At 38.4% G+C, this 17,541-nt stretch overlaps 1 protein-coding gene across 1 annotated transcript in view; it reads right to left on the bottom strand.

Moving 5' to 3' along the window:
* Nucleotides 1-17,541, bottom strand: part of RELN (reelin) — a 475,654-nt gene that overhangs the window by 98,381 nt on the left and 359,732 nt on the right. The window contains exons 28-32 of the mRNA XM_005862985.2: nucleotides 11,537-11,674; nucleotides 10,446-10,632; nucleotides 3,870-4,075; nucleotides 2,085-2,256; nucleotides 1,414-1,614 (exon numbers count right to left, since the gene is read on the bottom strand). Of these exons, the coding sequence (XP_005863047.1) occupies nucleotides 1,414-1,614; nucleotides 2,085-2,256; nucleotides 3,870-4,075; nucleotides 10,446-10,632; nucleotides 11,537-11,674 (904 nt within the window). The remainder of the gene's footprint in view (nucleotides 1-1,413; nucleotides 1,615-2,084; nucleotides 2,257-3,869; nucleotides 4,076-10,445; nucleotides 10,633-11,536; nucleotides 11,675-17,541) is intronic.

The raw sequence follows: 17,541 nt of genomic DNA, 5'->3' as shown, positions 1-17,541 counted from the left end.
CACCACACATTTATTCAACTAACATTTTTGGAGCGCTGGCCACATGCGCTATGCTAGGTACTCCCATAGATAAGAGCCTGTTTCTACTACAATAATCCTGGGACTGCTCACTTTTCTGGTTCACTTACTAGTTTCTGAGATCCTTGAGGGCTAGGGCTATTTTTAACCTCCGTATTTCTAGCACCTAGTACCAGCACTGTGCATTTCTGTACAAATGACACAAAGTTTTTCTTAGAGATGCCAAATATATGTTAGTTGTCAATCCCTGAATGACCCATATTACATATCTATTATTAACTAACAGCCACAAGTCAATAGTCTTCTGGCGTGGTTGAGCTTTTTCTTAGGCATGATGCATTCTTATTGGTTGTTTAAATACTTGAAACATTTAATGTTTTCTTTATTTAGATTTTATAAACTTCAAAATATTATCTTGCAGACTTTCACTATTCTCATTTTATGACATTAAATAAAAAAAGTGTCAGATGAGAAACAGCATAGTATGCTGGCAATGTATTTGTTATTGCTGTTATTTTGTTATCACTTTAGATAGTACCAACAAATTATTATAGAGTCATGTACAGTTATCAATGGTTTTTCCATTGTAGGTTAGCATCAAAATTTAAACAGAGAAGGATAACAGTTCACTAATCAACTTCCTTGTTTATAGACCAGTGGAAATTATATTTTAGAGCTGCCTATAAACATCTGATCTCTTTAATAATTCCATTTGTAAATTATTTAGCATCTGCATCCTGCTGTTAAGTAAGGACCATGTAGTTGTGCTAGTTCATTAAAACTGCATTTCTTTCGACCCCAGAATTCACCAATGGGATTTTATCATAAACACAATGAAATTTTGATTAGGCTTCTGAGAAAAGAGCTTGTCAAAGTAAATACTTGCTATATATGTTGACACTTGTTATCACAGTGCTGAAGAACAACAAGATTTTAAGAGGGCAATGATAAAGTAAAAGTTTACAGAACCAAAGGAAGACAAATTATTTGAGAATGCTATAGTAAAAGCATAAAATAACTCTCGAGTCCTAAAAGAACTAGTAAGTTGAAAGGGAGAACTTATCTATTACCATTCAGAAGCATGGGATTCATTAAGTCACCATCAGACTGAAATCCTAAGAGTCAATTTTCTTTTTAGTTCTAGTAGAAGTCCATGAGCACTTAAAGAAATACAATGACATAGCTACAACTTCTAGGGCTCATGAAAAAAATGATAAGCTGTTTTCTTATGGGGCGGAACTGGAAAGATTTGCCATTTTAAGATTATTGAATGCTTGTTTGAGTCCCTTCTTTAATAGTATATGAAAAATGTGTGTTCTTTGTCAACTTCACTTATAAATATGGAAGATGGTTTGATCCTTGACCTGCCCTGCGAAGAGGTTTGTGCATAAGTACCTTGAACTGTAGCACATATCCAGGTTTCAGAGTCAAATCTCGAGTTACTGCAAATCGATCCCCATCTGATTTTCCAAATACCATGGCTGACGGCGTGGCAGAGCAGAAAGTTTCATTTTTCAGCATTCCTTCGTTAGCCAACGTCAACCACACACTCATTTGATTCATGGGGTAATCAAACGCTGGCTTCTCATAAAAGTTCTAATACAAACAATACAAACAACACAGAAAGGCAATTTGACAACTGAGAACAAGAAAGGAATTTTCAGTTCACGACAAGCAGAGCCATGTACCATTGGTATTTCTAGAAAATACAGCAGAATCTCTAACTTAACTAATTTATTTCTGGCCGCAATGATTTTTTTTCTTCTGATTATTTAAAAACTGAAAATATTTTGCCACAGTGTATCTAATGTTATAATCACACTAATAATCATGCTTGATGACTTGGCCAGACTTCATAGTTTTTTGTTTGTTTGTTTGTTTTTTCCTTCTAAATAATCTGGGAACTAGTGGCATAAAGAGGTAACAAAAAATTAAGTGCAAGTAAAAGAAATGAAGTGCAAACACAGAAAACTTATATTACACGTTCAGGCATCAAGCACCCAAGTTCTTTGATCTCATGCACTTTTATAATTGTCTTCTTGGAGTTCAGACATGGAAAAAAATACCTGGGGTAAAGTTGGGTTGACAACTGGGATGATGTGCTTTTGCTTTTCTGACAGAATGATGATGTCATCGACCGCCCACTGGTCATAGTCCTCCCCTGAGAACACGGGCTGCCACCAGCGGAACCTGGTGCACGGGGTCTTGGCAGCAGTCGGAAGCTCCAGGTAGACAAATCTGCATCAAAGCAAGACACTTGCGGTTAGGAGAGGAAAGCGGTGCCTTTCTTAGCAGCTGTTAACATAGCAAGAACAGCAATACGAGAAAGTTTAGTTAAGTGTTTGATCTCTGGATATGTTTTGAAAAATTTCTAAGTTTAATAGATCCGACAGGAGGTTTAAAGTTGTAAGCAGGTGTAGTCCTGGTCATGTTTATTCCATTTGGAACTGTAGCTCTTGGAGGCAATATTTCAACTGTGTTCAATTCACTGAACAATGTCTTTTGAATACCATAATAAAGGTCATAACCTTTTCAAGAAATACCTAGAAAAAAATTCCTGGAGAAATAATTTGAATGATTAAAAAAAAATTTTTTTTTAAACCAGTTTGGCACCATTACAATCCTTTCTCTACTGGACTGGGGAACCTCACTAGGTTCCATCTCCCACTCACCATTCCTGACTTCCTCCCTGGATGTTATATTTCTTGATTTACCCAGTTGCCTCATCTTTGGTTTCTGCCTCTCCCATGTGTCCTTAGTAGAAATGCTTTTGGTATGTCTGCATGTCTATTTCTGTTATATTATGAAAAGTTATGTCACATTTAAATTACTCAATGTTTTAATGCAATAAACATATGAACCCCTATTGTACAAAATAGCTATATTTTAAGTAACATTTAAAAATATATTTAATGTGTAAAAATTAAATCTATCTATTCTTCAGTAATAATTTTTTTCAATAAAACCACTGGGGGGTTCAGTTATAAAAATGCAAAACAGGGACAACTTTAGTATGTTAATGTTCAATAATGATTGGTCAACATATACAAGAAAAACCTTCGTCTTTGTGTTAAAGTAAAAATGCTGAGATTACAAAAAGGAATACACTAAAAGTGATATCTCTGAGTAGATTTTAGCGACACATATAAAATATAAAGTACCAATACAACATTTCAAAAGACTACATAATTGTAAAAGAACTAAATTTACATGTATAGATAAATACATTGATTGCCTGGTACAGGTATTAGTATTAAACATGAATCATTTTCCCAAACTTCTTGACAGTCATTACCTAAGACATTTTATTATATATCCTCCCCATTCATCAAAATAAAAACAGGGATGGGCCAGTGAAAAATTTGAGAGAATCCAACCTCTACAGATTTATCCATAAATCTGCCCTGGTTTGTGGACTTGCCCTGGGTGCAACCATAAGAAGACTTTTGAAAATAATATAGCTTACTATTAAAATATAGCTTACTACTAAAATATAGCTTACTATAAAAAATATGAACATATTTTGCGTGTGCATTAAAAAAAATCCAGAAATGCTTGGAGTAGCCCTATGTCACAGAGTTTCCTTGGGCGGGGGGGAGGGAAGGATGGTCAATTGTCACAATTTTCTTCTAGCCACATTTTTCTCAAATTCTTTAAAAATTCAAATGTGAATACAAATGCTTTCTGTCTAGAAACTTTAATGAAATGTTTATGTATAAGGCTATCATTCACACCAGATAATTATGATTTCATCTATTTTTGCAAAAGTTAACGACATTTTGGAAACCCTCAACAACAGTGTCATCTTTACATTCCTGGAAACCACTGGGAGGCCATCAGGGGGTGGTTACCTGGGTTTACTGAAGTCTGAGAAGTACATCTCTGCCAGCAGGTGCCACTGGATGCCCCCGTTGTTGCTGTACTGAAGGAGGACGCCCTCCTCTCTGCTGTCGGGCTTGTTGCACGCCGCACTCTCGCCGCCTATCTGGATGTAGAACTGGACAAAGTCCACCCAAGAAGTATCCAGATCCCAGCTCACCAGCTGTCTTTTCCCAGCCTTGCCAAAGGACAGAAACACCACAGGTTCAATGATCTGGGAGCTCCTAGGCATTTTGTTGTTTTGGTTTTAAATTCAAACGAGCATGCTAGCACTATATGGAGATGACTTTGTCACCATTTATTGTTGAAAGGAGCAGTTGCGCCATTTAATCGTCTCTGCTTTGGTTCTGGTAACTGTTCCTGGATACATTCGATTAGTCTCTATATCACTGATTGCTAGACCTGGTTATGAGATCCTTGGGAACTGCTAATTACACCAAAGAGTATTCAAAAGTCTTTAAAAATAAAATAAAAATTAATTTAAATGAAAACACTTCCAATGTTTGTTTTGTGAATCTCCCCCAGGCAGAGTACGGGAGAATTTGATACTCTGAGATCAGTTGGAGCTGGGTTTGAATCTCAGCCCCATTATTCATGGTGTTCATTAGCTGTGTGACCTTTCTGAGCGTTTACTTTCCTCATAGGTACAATATGGCAACTATACCTTCCTCAAAGGGTTTTGTGATAATTGGATGAGATAACATTTTGCATGAAACTTGCCTAGCACACTGAATGTCTTCCCGGGAGGTATGCCTGGACCTCCTCCAGGCATAAAAGTGAAACAGGCTTAAGATAGAAACTTTATTTTTATATATTTTATTGATTTTTTACAGAGAGGAAGGGAGAGGGATCGAGAGTTAGAAACATCGATGGGAAAGAAACCAAGGTACATGCCCTTGACCGGAATGGAACTTGGGACCCTTGAGTCTGCAGGCTGAAGCTCTATCCACTGAGCCAAACCGGTTAGGGCAAGATAGAAACTTTACAAAACAAAAGAGTACTTGAATCGCTCAGGCTCCCAGTCCGTGTGTCAGTCTCTGTCTGTTTCCCACTTGAAATAGAGAGATTGGGAGGGACCATTTAAATACGTTTTTACTACCACTGCATGGCCTCTTTGTGTCTTAAATATGTTAAAAATTCCATCAAATCCAGCAACTTGTTTCCTTTACTTAGTGTGTCCCCTACATGTCACAGTCCTGTTGTAAGGTGTTAGACAGAAATGGACAAGGTTTGTCATGATTGCTGTTGTGTGTAAATAGGTTTGTGCTAATGAGATTGAAAAAAAAAAAGGCTTGATCACGAGATTCTTCCACCCAGATTCTGCTAAAGCGAATCCTTGGTCTGCTCTGAACTGGTCTCGGAGAGCTCCTAAGAAGTTCACTTAAAAATTGGGAAGAAACACTGAGATAGGGTGCTCAGTTTAGAGAAAAACACCCCTCATACTTATAATTTTAACCCTACTCAAATTCACTAAGTTAATTAAGAAAGGGTTTCAGTTATGAGTCACAGGGAAATATTTGGAGCTAATTAAAGGAGTACATTGTTACTGAAAAATCTAAAGCCAATTAAGAGATCTCCCCCTCTCCCTGCAAAAGGGGGTTCCAGTGAAAAAAGCATTGAAATTAATCCTGACACAGGAACTTACTAGTTGGAATGCTCAATTTTAAATATGTATTTGAGGAAATCTTAAAAGTAATATGTATTTTCAATGTGTTATAGGTGCTTTTGATTTTTCTTGTTGAAGTAGAATAAGTGAGAAATACCCCAGAGATTATTATAATTTGGCCTAGAATTTTCATGTTTTAGGATCATTACCGGAAGAGTGATGAAGAAAAATAAAACTACAGAACCTAGCTGGTTAATTCTAATCCAGCAAACTCCTATGAAAAACTTGGCATGTGAAAGGAACTAAGCCAGAAGGAGAAAGACCTAAGGTGTGAATTATAAAAATCCCATTATCCCAACTAGTTGGTTGGAATGATTGGTCTATTGTGAAATCCACCTAGCAGTGTTATTTTTCCAGGAGACTATGGTGTTGGTCTCCAGAGGTTTTGCAAGAGTGTTTTGTGGGATTTTTGTAAATGGTGGAAAATATCGTACGAGTGGTTGGCTTGGCACTGAAGATGTTTTTTCACTAGAGAATAGCACCAATCCCTTTCTTTTGTTCAGTGACTCGAAATGCTGCACACTGTTCTAAAGGAAGGAAAAAGACTCATGGCGAACTTTGTGTCAGAATTTAGAATGTGATGTGACACGTGCTTTTCAGTCTCCCTATTACACTACGATCAGGGTAGTTGTGTGTGCATGTGTAGACATATACTCACATGGAATGTGTGCGTGCATGTGTGCTGGAGTAACAGGGTAAGGATCTCCTTATCCCTGGAGTGTGGCAAATATCTTCCAATTTCCCCTCAACATTCTAGGTTAAAACAGCTTTCTGCTTTAAGGGTTTTGATAAAATAAAACAAATTTTCAAGGAAATGTCTCCAGGCTTTAGAGCCTTTAAAATAAAACTTATAAAAACACTTCATAAAACGTCACTTTTAACTTCCATTAAAACCTTTTAAAATCAAATGCCACTATAAAAACAAATCTACTATATTTACCTGAAAATAACCATTTCTTTAGACCCTTTTGCTGTTTTCCAATTTTCATTCATTTATTCATTCATTCACTCATTCCTTTCTTCAACAAATATTATTTGGTGCCAATTTTACAAACTCAAAAGGAGAATTCATGGAAATGTGCAGTGACAGTAAGGACAACTTAGGGCTGCAGACCAAGTCCTAGTCCTTGTTGACCCCATTTAGTCACATAATCATCTACCAATTCTCCAGTCTATTCAGTCTTGAGGGTATTTATTGATATGTAAATGCCTAGCACAAGGCATGCATTTCTGAGTTGCACATCTTATCTAGTGTTGGCTCAGTCAGTAGGGATGCATCTTACTGGGCACTATGATGAGAGTGAGAGAACACAGATGAGAGTGAAATTAAAAAATGAAGATATCAGTGTAGTTTGTCATAGTTCCAGAAAGCTCCATGGAAGCAGCAGGATTTGAGCAGGATGTTGCAAGGTTTATATGGATACAGAGACGATTGAAGGCACAATGTAGGCAGTGCAGACTAAGCAGACAGGGAAATTGGCGAGACCCGGGAAGGTTTGGAGAGCTTCTTTTATGGGGCAGAGGGCTCATGATCATAAAGAGAAAATAAGTTACACATTAGGGCAATAGTACTGGAGACCATCTTGGATATTTGTGCTGGAACAGTAACAGGATAGAAGCATATTTCTATATAAATCAATCGAGGGTGGTTTAAAAGGTCTAGAGAACCCTTTGTCCCTTTGGGTTACTGCCTCTTCCCTATTTCAATTATATTGACTGGTGGGGCTGCCAAACTGTGTATCCTACCTCTGCCAAAGGAGTGAGTACGTGACTCTGGCTGTGCCAATCACAGCACACCATTCCCTAGGACACTCTAACTGGCCAATCAGAAACCTTCCCCAGAATTGTCTATGGAGCCGCTGAGAAAGCTCTGTGCCCATGGTTCCAATCTCATAATGACAAGCTGACCTGAAAATAGAGTCTGTTCTCCTGGGAAGAGCTCTGTGGGCATTCGAGTTTCAGGTTCCAGATATCTCTGAGGCCAGTTCAACCTAAGCACTCCTTGTGTTTTGATTACATGAACAAATTTTCCTCCCTTTTTCTTATGCTAGCTTCTCTCAATTAGAATTCAGAACAGATCTCACCGACACAAGAGAAAAAAGTAAAAGAAAACAATGATCCTCAAATATTTTGACAAAAATCGAGGGAGAAAGCTGGATTGAGCTGGGAAGAGAATGATTTTACTTTGAAATGCTGATTTTTAAGTAGTGCCAGGGCGTATATGGGAAAATATTTAATGATAACAATTTGTAATTTAGTCTCATAAGATGTAATTATGATAGCTAACACTTATTGAGCTATTTCTATGTGCCCAACACTATTCGTTAGTCTTTACTTGCATTAACTAACTTAACCCTCCCAATATCACACTTTATAGTTGAGAAAATTGAGATACATAAAAATGTTATAACTGTGCAAGGTGAAACAATGATTGAGGTTTGCAGCCCAGTTACAAACCCAGGTAGTTTGATTTCAGGTATCATCTTAAGTGTAAGAAATAGTGATATATAACTTTATATCCTCAAAATATGTGTATATACACACACATGCTATTTGGAGTGTTTGAGTACATATTGGTTAAGAATTCATAATCTTGTTTTAAATCCCAATATCACACTTTATAGTTGAGAAAATTGAGATATATAAAAATGTTATAACTGTGCAAGGTGAAGCAATGATTGAAGTTTGCAGCCCAGTTACAAACCCAGGTAGTTTGATTCCAGGTATCATCTTAAATTAAGTGTAAGAAACAGTGATATATAACTTTATATCTTCAAAATATGTGTATATATACACACACATGCTATTTGGAGTGTTAGAGTACATATTTGTTAAGAATTCATAATCTTGTTTTAATATTGATACTTAAGGGAGATACAATCTTTCCATTTCTGCACAATTATATAGCGTATCTGGATCTATGCAATGTATATAGTAACTTATGGACTATTATCTCTAACAATAAGGCCTCGGGGACTTTCAATGTCAATGGATAGGAAATATCATTAAATGGAATCCCTCCCCAATTTTCTGTCTTGTTTACTTGCTGATTCTTTGTTCTGCACCTGCATCAAAACGAAACCTGTACCTATTTTTGCATATGCATACATTAACTTGTTTTGGATTTCTGCCGAAGTTCCCCAACATATCCACCCTTCATCCACAGTTGTGTGCTTGTTACGTGATGACGAGTGGGACATTTCCAATTGTCCTAGAATTGGTGGCTGCAGTGCCTGCTGGAAAGAATTGGTGTTTAGTACCCCACATTCTGTATTGGGGTTAGACACACTGTCAGGTTAGAGAACAGAAACTGCTTCCCCTCTAGTCCTTTTGGAGACAATATAGAGAGATGAATTGGAGGATGAATTGGAAGAAAAGAATGCCCTGCCACACTGTCAGGTTAGAGAACAGAAACTGCTTCCCCTCCAGTCCTTTTGGAGACAATACGGAGAGATGAACTGGAGGAGGAAGGAAGAAAAGAATGCCCTGCCTAGACTGTAGCAAAGGAGTTGTATCCCCGTTCCCTATCCCTAACCAAGCAACATGGGTTGGAGTTGTTCTGAGAGAATCTGGCTGGCACCTCAGTCCCTGGCTGGTGTCTATTGACCTGCCTGCCTAACCTGTGCTGCCACTGGGGAAGCTGAGCCCTGCCAGAGTAACTTCTATGCGGAGTCTGTTGTTATGGACGTCATGTCTGTGCACCCCAAACTCATGTGGAAAGCCTAACTCACAAAAGGATGGTATTAGGAGGTAGGGCCCTTGGCAAGTAGTTAGGTTATGAGGCTGGAGCCCTCATGATGGGATTAGTGCTCTCATAGGAGAGACAGAAGGGAGCCTGCTTTTCCTCTCTCTGCTTTCTCCAGAGAAGACGGCATCTGCAAACTAGGAAGTGGTCCTCCCCAGACACCAAATCTGCTGGTGTTTTCATCTTCTTCCCAGCTTTCGGAACTTTGAGAAATGAATGTTTGCTGTTGAAGCCACCCAATGCTATTTTTTTATGATATTTTTATACACAGTATTTTTGTTATAGTAGCCTGAGTTGACAATCCCTCACCAGCAGGCACCAAATTGAGCCAAAATAGGACCCTAGATGTTTGCTCACCATGAAGAGCTGATCAGTTCCCTAGGAACAGCTCTGCAACCCACACCCCACCATTACTCCTCCTTCTCCCAATCATATTCTAGAGATTAATGGGTTGACAAATTTAATAAACTCTTACAGAATTGCTTTCTATGTATGAGGCACTGTACTCCATGATTTACAACTATACTAATGCATTTAATCTGCAGAATAACCCTAATGAGACCGACACCCTCATTATCTCCACTTTACAGACGAGGAAGCCAAGCCCTAGAGAAGTTAAAGAATTTGGTCAAAGTCACAGAGCTAGAAAGCAGCAGTCTGGTTCCAGAGCTGATGTTTATAACTTCTAAACTCCACTACCTCCACCATCACTCACACCTCACCCACAGGCCTGCATGTTCACACACCCTCCAAAGGCTGGGGTGAGAAGAAACCAAGACCCTGATTTACTCAAAGACCCCCAAGACACAAGACTGGCTGGCCCTGGAGGAAAGCAATAAGATTTAAATCAGGTACAAGAGGGGCAGGATTTTAAAACTGGCCTAATCTAGATTTGTAGTAACTAAAACAATCATAAAGTTATAAAAGTTTCCCAGATGTAGCTAAGGGATAGGAACTTAACAAAGCCAAGTTAAAAGCAGGGAATGTGGGGGGAAAAAACCCCCATCTCATATCTATACCTTCTGAGTTTGGACTGCTCCATAAATCAGTTACATATTGAAATAGCCATTGCCCTGATCATTGTTCCCATGCTTTAGTCATGACTTAGTCATCACTTTTCTCTGCTCTAAGTCATACCTTGCTGAAATACAGGGATGATCCAGAAGAGATGACCCCACATCCTTGTTCTGGCTTTACAACTTCTCCCCCAATAACTTCTTGCCAGTCAGACTCCCAACCATTCTGGTTCTCAAAATCTGACATAATTGTAGAAGGAAGAGCAGCTTCCGGGTGGCATTCAGTGCCTTGATATCCCTGGTCACACCTAGAGAGAGGAGAGCCAAGCAAAGAAGTCATAGTTCCATCTGTGAGGGCCATGGCCATGTGACCTGCAAAATTTCCTACGTCTCACTTTTGCTCTGGGCTTCAGCATTCACATGAGATTTTTCTCTACAGTGTTAATCTGTATATGCAGTCATAACAACCTTCAGTTTTGCACACCACAAAACAAGGAATAGAATCTTTTCTTAAAAGAAACAATGCTGTAACAGGGAACTCTGGCACCAGGTAGTAATGAAGAAGGATATGAATGTCTGTGTGTGCATGCATGTGCACGGGTGTGTGTGTGTGTGTGCATGGTTGGGGTGGGGAGAGGGAATAGTGGGATTTTCCTGTAGTCTTGAAAAGTCACATATAAATGTTTGCTCAACTAACATGTAACTCTGGCCACATTTTCTCGTTCTTCTTCCTGATTAAATTACATCTCTTTTAGAGTCTTTCAGTATTCAAGTGTGTTCCTATCTCATCCTCATTAGCTATAATCACCATCTCCTCTTGTATACAACTTTGAGCTTCTGGTGAAGTGGGCAGGACAGCCTGTAGCAGCTGTCTGAGTAGTGCTTTAAGACTGTCAGGGGAAAGAAGGAAAACAATTGCAAGGCTCTTTTAACTACCAAGGAGAACTTTGGAACTAATTAATAAACTCTGAAGTTTAGACCCAAGAGGCCTTGGTTGAGATGAGATTTTCAAGTTTAGAATGTATGGCTTTGTACTAATTTATATGTAACAATATCTTTACATCTACAATAAGAACAGAAAAGAGGGTCATTTTCTTTGGGCTATTTCATTATTTATCACTCTATCCACATAACTGATGACAACTGCAGTTGGGTCCCTAGAAAACAAATCCTGGGAAGCAGACGCTCAGTCCCACTTTCTGATGCGTGTACCTGCACATGCCGTGGTCACAGGAGCCGTGCCCGCTGCACATGTTTGGGCACTGCTGGCCTATGTAGATGTTGTCCAAAGCCCACTCGTCCTGGGCTGTGTAATAGCTCTGACTCCAGCGGAAGCGGGTGGCACTGGACCTAGAAATGGGACAGTCATAAAAGACAGTATTTTAACTGACATGTAGTAGTACAGACAAAAAATATCCAAGTTCAAAATCTTTCAGATAACCAACTTTCTGGAACTTGCATTTGGCTGCTAATCATTTTTCTGTAGTTCAATTTTAAGTCAATTACCACCCAATTCAACAATTTTATCATGAAAGAAAATTAAAAAGAAATTTCCTTATTTTGTATATACCTTAGTTTAATTTGAGACATTTTATTTTAATTGGAGACATTTCAAAAAAAAATAAAGCTCATATTTTTTGTTGTATTTACATAGAGATTTGATGCTAGGAAAGGAAATAAAGTAAGATATTTAAGAAAAATAAAGATATATACTAAACAGCTTCTCTTTTACAGGTGAAAATGTGAAGTGTTTAACTTAGAGTAATACCATTTCTTATACTAAACACATGAGTAGTTATTGGAAGACTTCCAGTTACCTCTTAGTAGAAAACTAAAGTTTTCTTGGGGGTATTGTTTTGGGGTTGAGGGGACATGTGACAATATACTATATTGCAAGTATAGCCCTAGCTAGTTTGGCTCAGTGGATAGAGGGTCGGCACAAGTATGAACAACTAGGTGCTAAATTCTGCTTATTATTTCTGAAACATTAACTTGCTTAGGTTTCATGGACAAGCTGCTGTTGAGTGGAGATGAGAAGTTGAACAATCCATTAGAGAAACACTTGGGACCTTAATTCATTTAAACCGGATATAAAGTCTAAATAAGATAATATTTTGAGATCAATGTCAAAGGTTTTCATTCTTTGATGATCACAAAAAAATTCTTTTAAAATTGCATCATATTTTTCACAAATTTTCAGGGACCCACAATTACTTCTTTTTGGTCAAAGTGAAAAAAGGGAAAAAAATTGCAGAATTAACGTGCATGCTCAGTTCCATTGATTAAACCTTCCCCAAGCACACCATCTACAGATACACTTGATCTTAACGGCCCTGAATAATCCATTAAAGTCTACTGCATCAATTACCCACATATTAAATGCTCCCTAAGTACATAACAGACTGTGAAAATCCAGACTAAGCCCTTACTGTTTATTTTACCAATGATCTGTGGCTAATAGGTTGCATTTTCATTCCTAGTAGGATAATTCCAGGTTCACTGAGCTGCACCCAGTACACACAGGTTTGCTGCATATCAGAGCTTGTCATGGTACATACAATAGTACAGATGCAACTCCTCTATGGAAATAGTTTATATTTGTAACCTAACAACCATTGCAATTTACATAATCCAATTAAGAAATGGTTTTTAGAAAAACCTACTATAAAATAGGTACATATTCTTAGGGCATAGAGCCCTACAGAAAAGAAGTAAATTTAGACTTGTGCATCATTGTCATGAAAAGGAGAGATGACTATATTCTTTTATGATTCATTATAATCTGAGTCAAGTCTAGGGCCACAGGAGACTAGACTGTGAGCTCTTTTGGGGAGAGAGATATCTTTTGTCTCAATAGTTTGCACAGGAACAGAAAAAAAAATAGGCGTACAAAAAAGGTCTGCTAAAAAAAAATGAATAAGTGAGTAGAGCAACAGGCCAAGAAAGGGCAGCCTGTTTCTGACTTCTGTAGGCAACGAAGTGAAGAATGTTCTAGGAGTTAGGGGACCTGACTCCCAGGACCTTCGCTCTGTAATTTATCATCTGTGTGACCTTTAGTGAGAAATGCAAGCCTTCAGGGGCTTCTCATTCCTCACCTCTCAAATAAAGGAATTGGGACAAACTGATCGCTAAGATCCCTTCCAGCTCATAAATTTAATGATGACTTTGGTGGTTTGTTGATCAAGTTTATTTTCTTCATAGACACATGCAAACATGAAAACCGTAGCATACATTATTTTGAGGTTTTGATATTTCAAATGTTAAAATAGGGTTGGAGGATTTCAGAAACCTGTCTTAGATTTCCCAGTTTATTTATGCTTCTAAATAGTCACATGTAAACACATTCTAAATTCTTTTTCTGATTAAACTGATCCTTACATGTGTCCTATAAACTCTTGAAAAAAGACATTTCCTTAAAATAAAAAGCTTAAGCCCAGCTGGTGTGGCTCAGTGGCTGAACGTCAACCCATGCACTAAGAGGTCATGGGTTGGATTCCGGGTCAGGACACATGTCTGGGTTGCAGGCTCGATCCCCAGCAGGGGGCGTGTAGGAGGCAGCTGATTTATGTTGATATTTCTATCTCTCTCTCCCTCTCCCTTCCCCTCTCTCTAAAAGTCAATACAAACATATTTAAAAAAATAAATAAAAAACTTGAAATGGATTATTCAATTTAAAATTGCAACCCACAGTTTAATGTGATGATTTTAACAGAAAAGGAAGCAAAAAGAGGTCAAATATTGGCTTCATATTTAGTGAGAAAAAAAATTAGTCCTCTGAGCAATCTCTAGCTGGTCACATGTGAGAAGACAAGGTGTGAGGTCACTGATTTGCAGCTGCATCACTGATAAAAACTGCCCTCAATACAAATATTTGATTCACCAATTCTCTCTTTATTTTTTATTCTCTCTCCATCTCTCCCTGTCTCTTTGTCATATTTTTAGGAGAAAAATATCTTTGGATTGAGCCTGAAAGTGGAACTACTGCTCTGTGGATCACAAAAGGAAGTTGGCTTACATTTAAAAACCAAACTTTATGGATTCCCCAAAGCAACAAAACTCGATAGTCTTTCCTTCATTAAATTTCCCCCCATATAAACTTCTAGACTGAACTAAAATAACTCTGAGTCATCTCTTGATAGTTAGGTAACCCGAGGAATCAAGGTAAACGAGGGCTGACTAAATATTGTATTTTCCACCTTCAGAGTTACTGCAATTACATTTATCCAATTATTCTGAAACTCATTCAGACATTAGGTGTTGATTTGTTTATGAAGTCAGCAACTGACAGCTGCTCCTGTCTCATTAGGCCCTGTTCTTATGTAAATGTCTCTCATAAAAACAAAATTAATTTTCATTGGGTAACAAATGCTCAGTTCATATACAATAAAATTTCTCTGAGCAGGTGTATACATATTAAATATTTCCACTCTAAGTTGCTCTATCTAGAATATTTTCTGAAGTTAACAGATCTATGATAATGCAGGGACCACATTTGCATGTATGCATTCAATTTATAGCTGCATATGCTTTAATCAAAACAGCAGAACAGACGTGACCGGTTTGGCTCAGTGGATAGAGCGTCGGCCTGTGGACTGAAGGGTCTTGGGTTCGATTCCGGCCAAGGGCATGTACCTTGGTTGCGGGCACATCCCCAGTTGGGGGTATGCAAGAGGCAGCTGATTGATGTTTCTCTCTGATTGATGTTTCTAGCTCTCTATCCCTCTCCCTTCCTCTCTGTAAAAAATCAATAAAATATATTTTAAAACAAACAAACAAACAAAAAACCAAAAAAACCCCCCAGCAGAACAAAGATGTGCCAAAAGGAATACTGCTTCAGACTAAACTACACTCCCTTTCCGCAATGCATGAGAAAAACATACTATTTTCAGAAGTTTCAAATGAATATGACAAATAAAATTATCAAGAATGCCAAGGAGAATAAATGTACTTTATACTTATAGCAGAACTTCTAAGCATTATAGATCCAAAAAAATGATAATAGCCAGTTGAACTTTTTTTGAAATATGGCAATAATGTTTAGTGTAAGTATTAGTCAGTAGAAATATTAAAATAAATATCCTATAGGGTTGCTTGCTTTCAAAAAATATTTTTTCTTTTTTTACCCAGAGATTTGAAGGAAATTTGGAAAAGCAGAATTCAATTATCTAGTAGAATTCAATTATCTAGTAGAATTCAATTATCTAGTAGAGGAATAATCTAATAGATTTATTTTCTGTTTGCAAAAAGAGATGCTTTGTAATAAAACATCTCTTTAGTTCACTTAGGCATATTGAATTAAATTCTATTTAATTTTCCAACATTTAATGAGCACCCCAACTACATGGCAGGCAGTGTGTAGGAACAAAAGAGCTAAGGGTCAATTAATACATTTCCTCATAAGTGTCCAATAAACATTGATGAGAATTGATCTTTTCTGACTACTATACTAAAACTTTCAACTCAGTGGTCTATCTTTTAAACTAAGAAATAACAATGCAATATACACTCTGAGTATAAAATACTCCACAAAAGGTGTTTTTATAATTAAAAAATTTTCAAAATTGGTTTTAGAGAGCAGAAGGGAGAGAGAGAGAGAGAGAGAGGGAGAGAGAGAGAGAGAGACATCGGCTGCCTCCTGTACGTGCCGTGACAGGGGATTGAACCTACAACCTAGATATGTGCCCTGACTGGGAATTGAACCCACCACATTTTAGTGCATGGGACGATGCTCCAACCAACTAAGCCATACTGGCCAAGGCTGCAAAGGTTGTTTGTTTGTTTTTAAATAAAAACAATACTTTTGGAAATAGCTTAAATTAAATCAATAAAAATAATAGTTTATGGAGTGATGTCAGAAGAATGGTGGTATGAGCGGTTCCTCTGATCTCTCTCCTTGAAGTTGCAACAAGTTGAATAGCTAGAATTCAACAAAGGATTCCTGCTCCACACACAGACACTGCTGAGAGATCCCATGCACTGAAACATCCGAAGGTGCTCAAATCAGAGCAGACAGGGGAGGTGGGAACGGAGAAGAGCAGATACCGGTGCCATGGAGGCAGCTATGAGCTCACTGTGAGTCTCAAAAGAGGGGAGGAATCAGATTGCTGCCTGCTCTCCCTGGTGCCCCCCAAGGAACAGAGATACAGGGAGTGTTCCTGCCTGAGTGATGGGTGTGTGCTGCAGCTGAGCCCAGTGAAAGTGCATAGGTGCCATGGTGTTGTCTGGTGGTCCTACAACCTCCTAGAGCTAGCAGTGGGTGTCAGGCTACAGAGCATATTATCTGCAGCCCTGAGAACTGGAGAGGCAGAAGCATTTTTTCTCTGAGTGGTGGGCACACCCTGTGACGGATGGAGATACAGGTGCGGCAGCGAAGGTCTAGAAGTGGTCATTGCTGGAAGGAGAACAAAGCCATAAATGCAGCAGCTGGCCTCTTACAGCTCACTTTACTCCAACCCACCCTTGGCTGCACTGCCAGCAGCTTCTGGTTGCAGAGGACAGCGCTGGGATTGGAATCCCATTACCCATCACATTCCTCCACAGGGTTGGTGCCCTGAGACTGAGGTGAACTGGTCATAGAGGGGATGCCCACTACCTCAGGGAACACAGGACATTTTCCACTGCCTACCAGAGACCCCAGAAGCCAGAACAGTGCAATAGAAACTAAAAAACTGCACTTCAGTGCCACCTTCTGGTAAACAAACAAACAAACAAAAGGCTTATTCTTATCAATCTACTAGAGAAGTGCCTCTCTTACAAAAAAAGTGTATTTATTCCCATAGATGCCCAGTCAACTTTGCAGTCCTGGCCAGTGTGGCTTAGTTGGTTGGAGCATCATCCCATGCACTCAAATGTGATGGGTTCGATTCCCAGTCAGAACACTTACAGGAGAAAAACAAAGGTAATGAGGCAGCTTAGAAAGAAAATAAAAATCTCCAGAAAATAAACTTAAAGACATGGACATAATGACAGAGAATTCAAGACGGCAGTTTTGGAAAAACACAACAAGATATAAGAAAACACAGAGAAACAGTTTAATGAACCCAGAAAGAAAATCAATGATCAAAAGGAGTACTTTACCAAACAGACTGAAACTTTTACAACAAACAAACAAATAGTGATCCCACTTCTAGGAATATATCCCAAGAAACCAGAAACACCAATCAGAAAGGATATATGCATCCCTATGTTCACAGCAGCACAATTTACCATAGCAAAGA

The sequence above is a fragment of the Myotis brandtii genome, unplaced genomic scaffold, assembly GCF_000412655.1.
Source record: "Myotis brandtii unplaced genomic scaffold, ASM41265v1 scaffold17, whole genome shotgun sequence".
NCBI lineage: Eukaryota > Metazoa > Chordata > Mammalia > Chiroptera > Vespertilionidae > Myotis > Myotis brandtii.
This window is presented reverse-complemented; position numbering and strand designations above follow the sequence as displayed.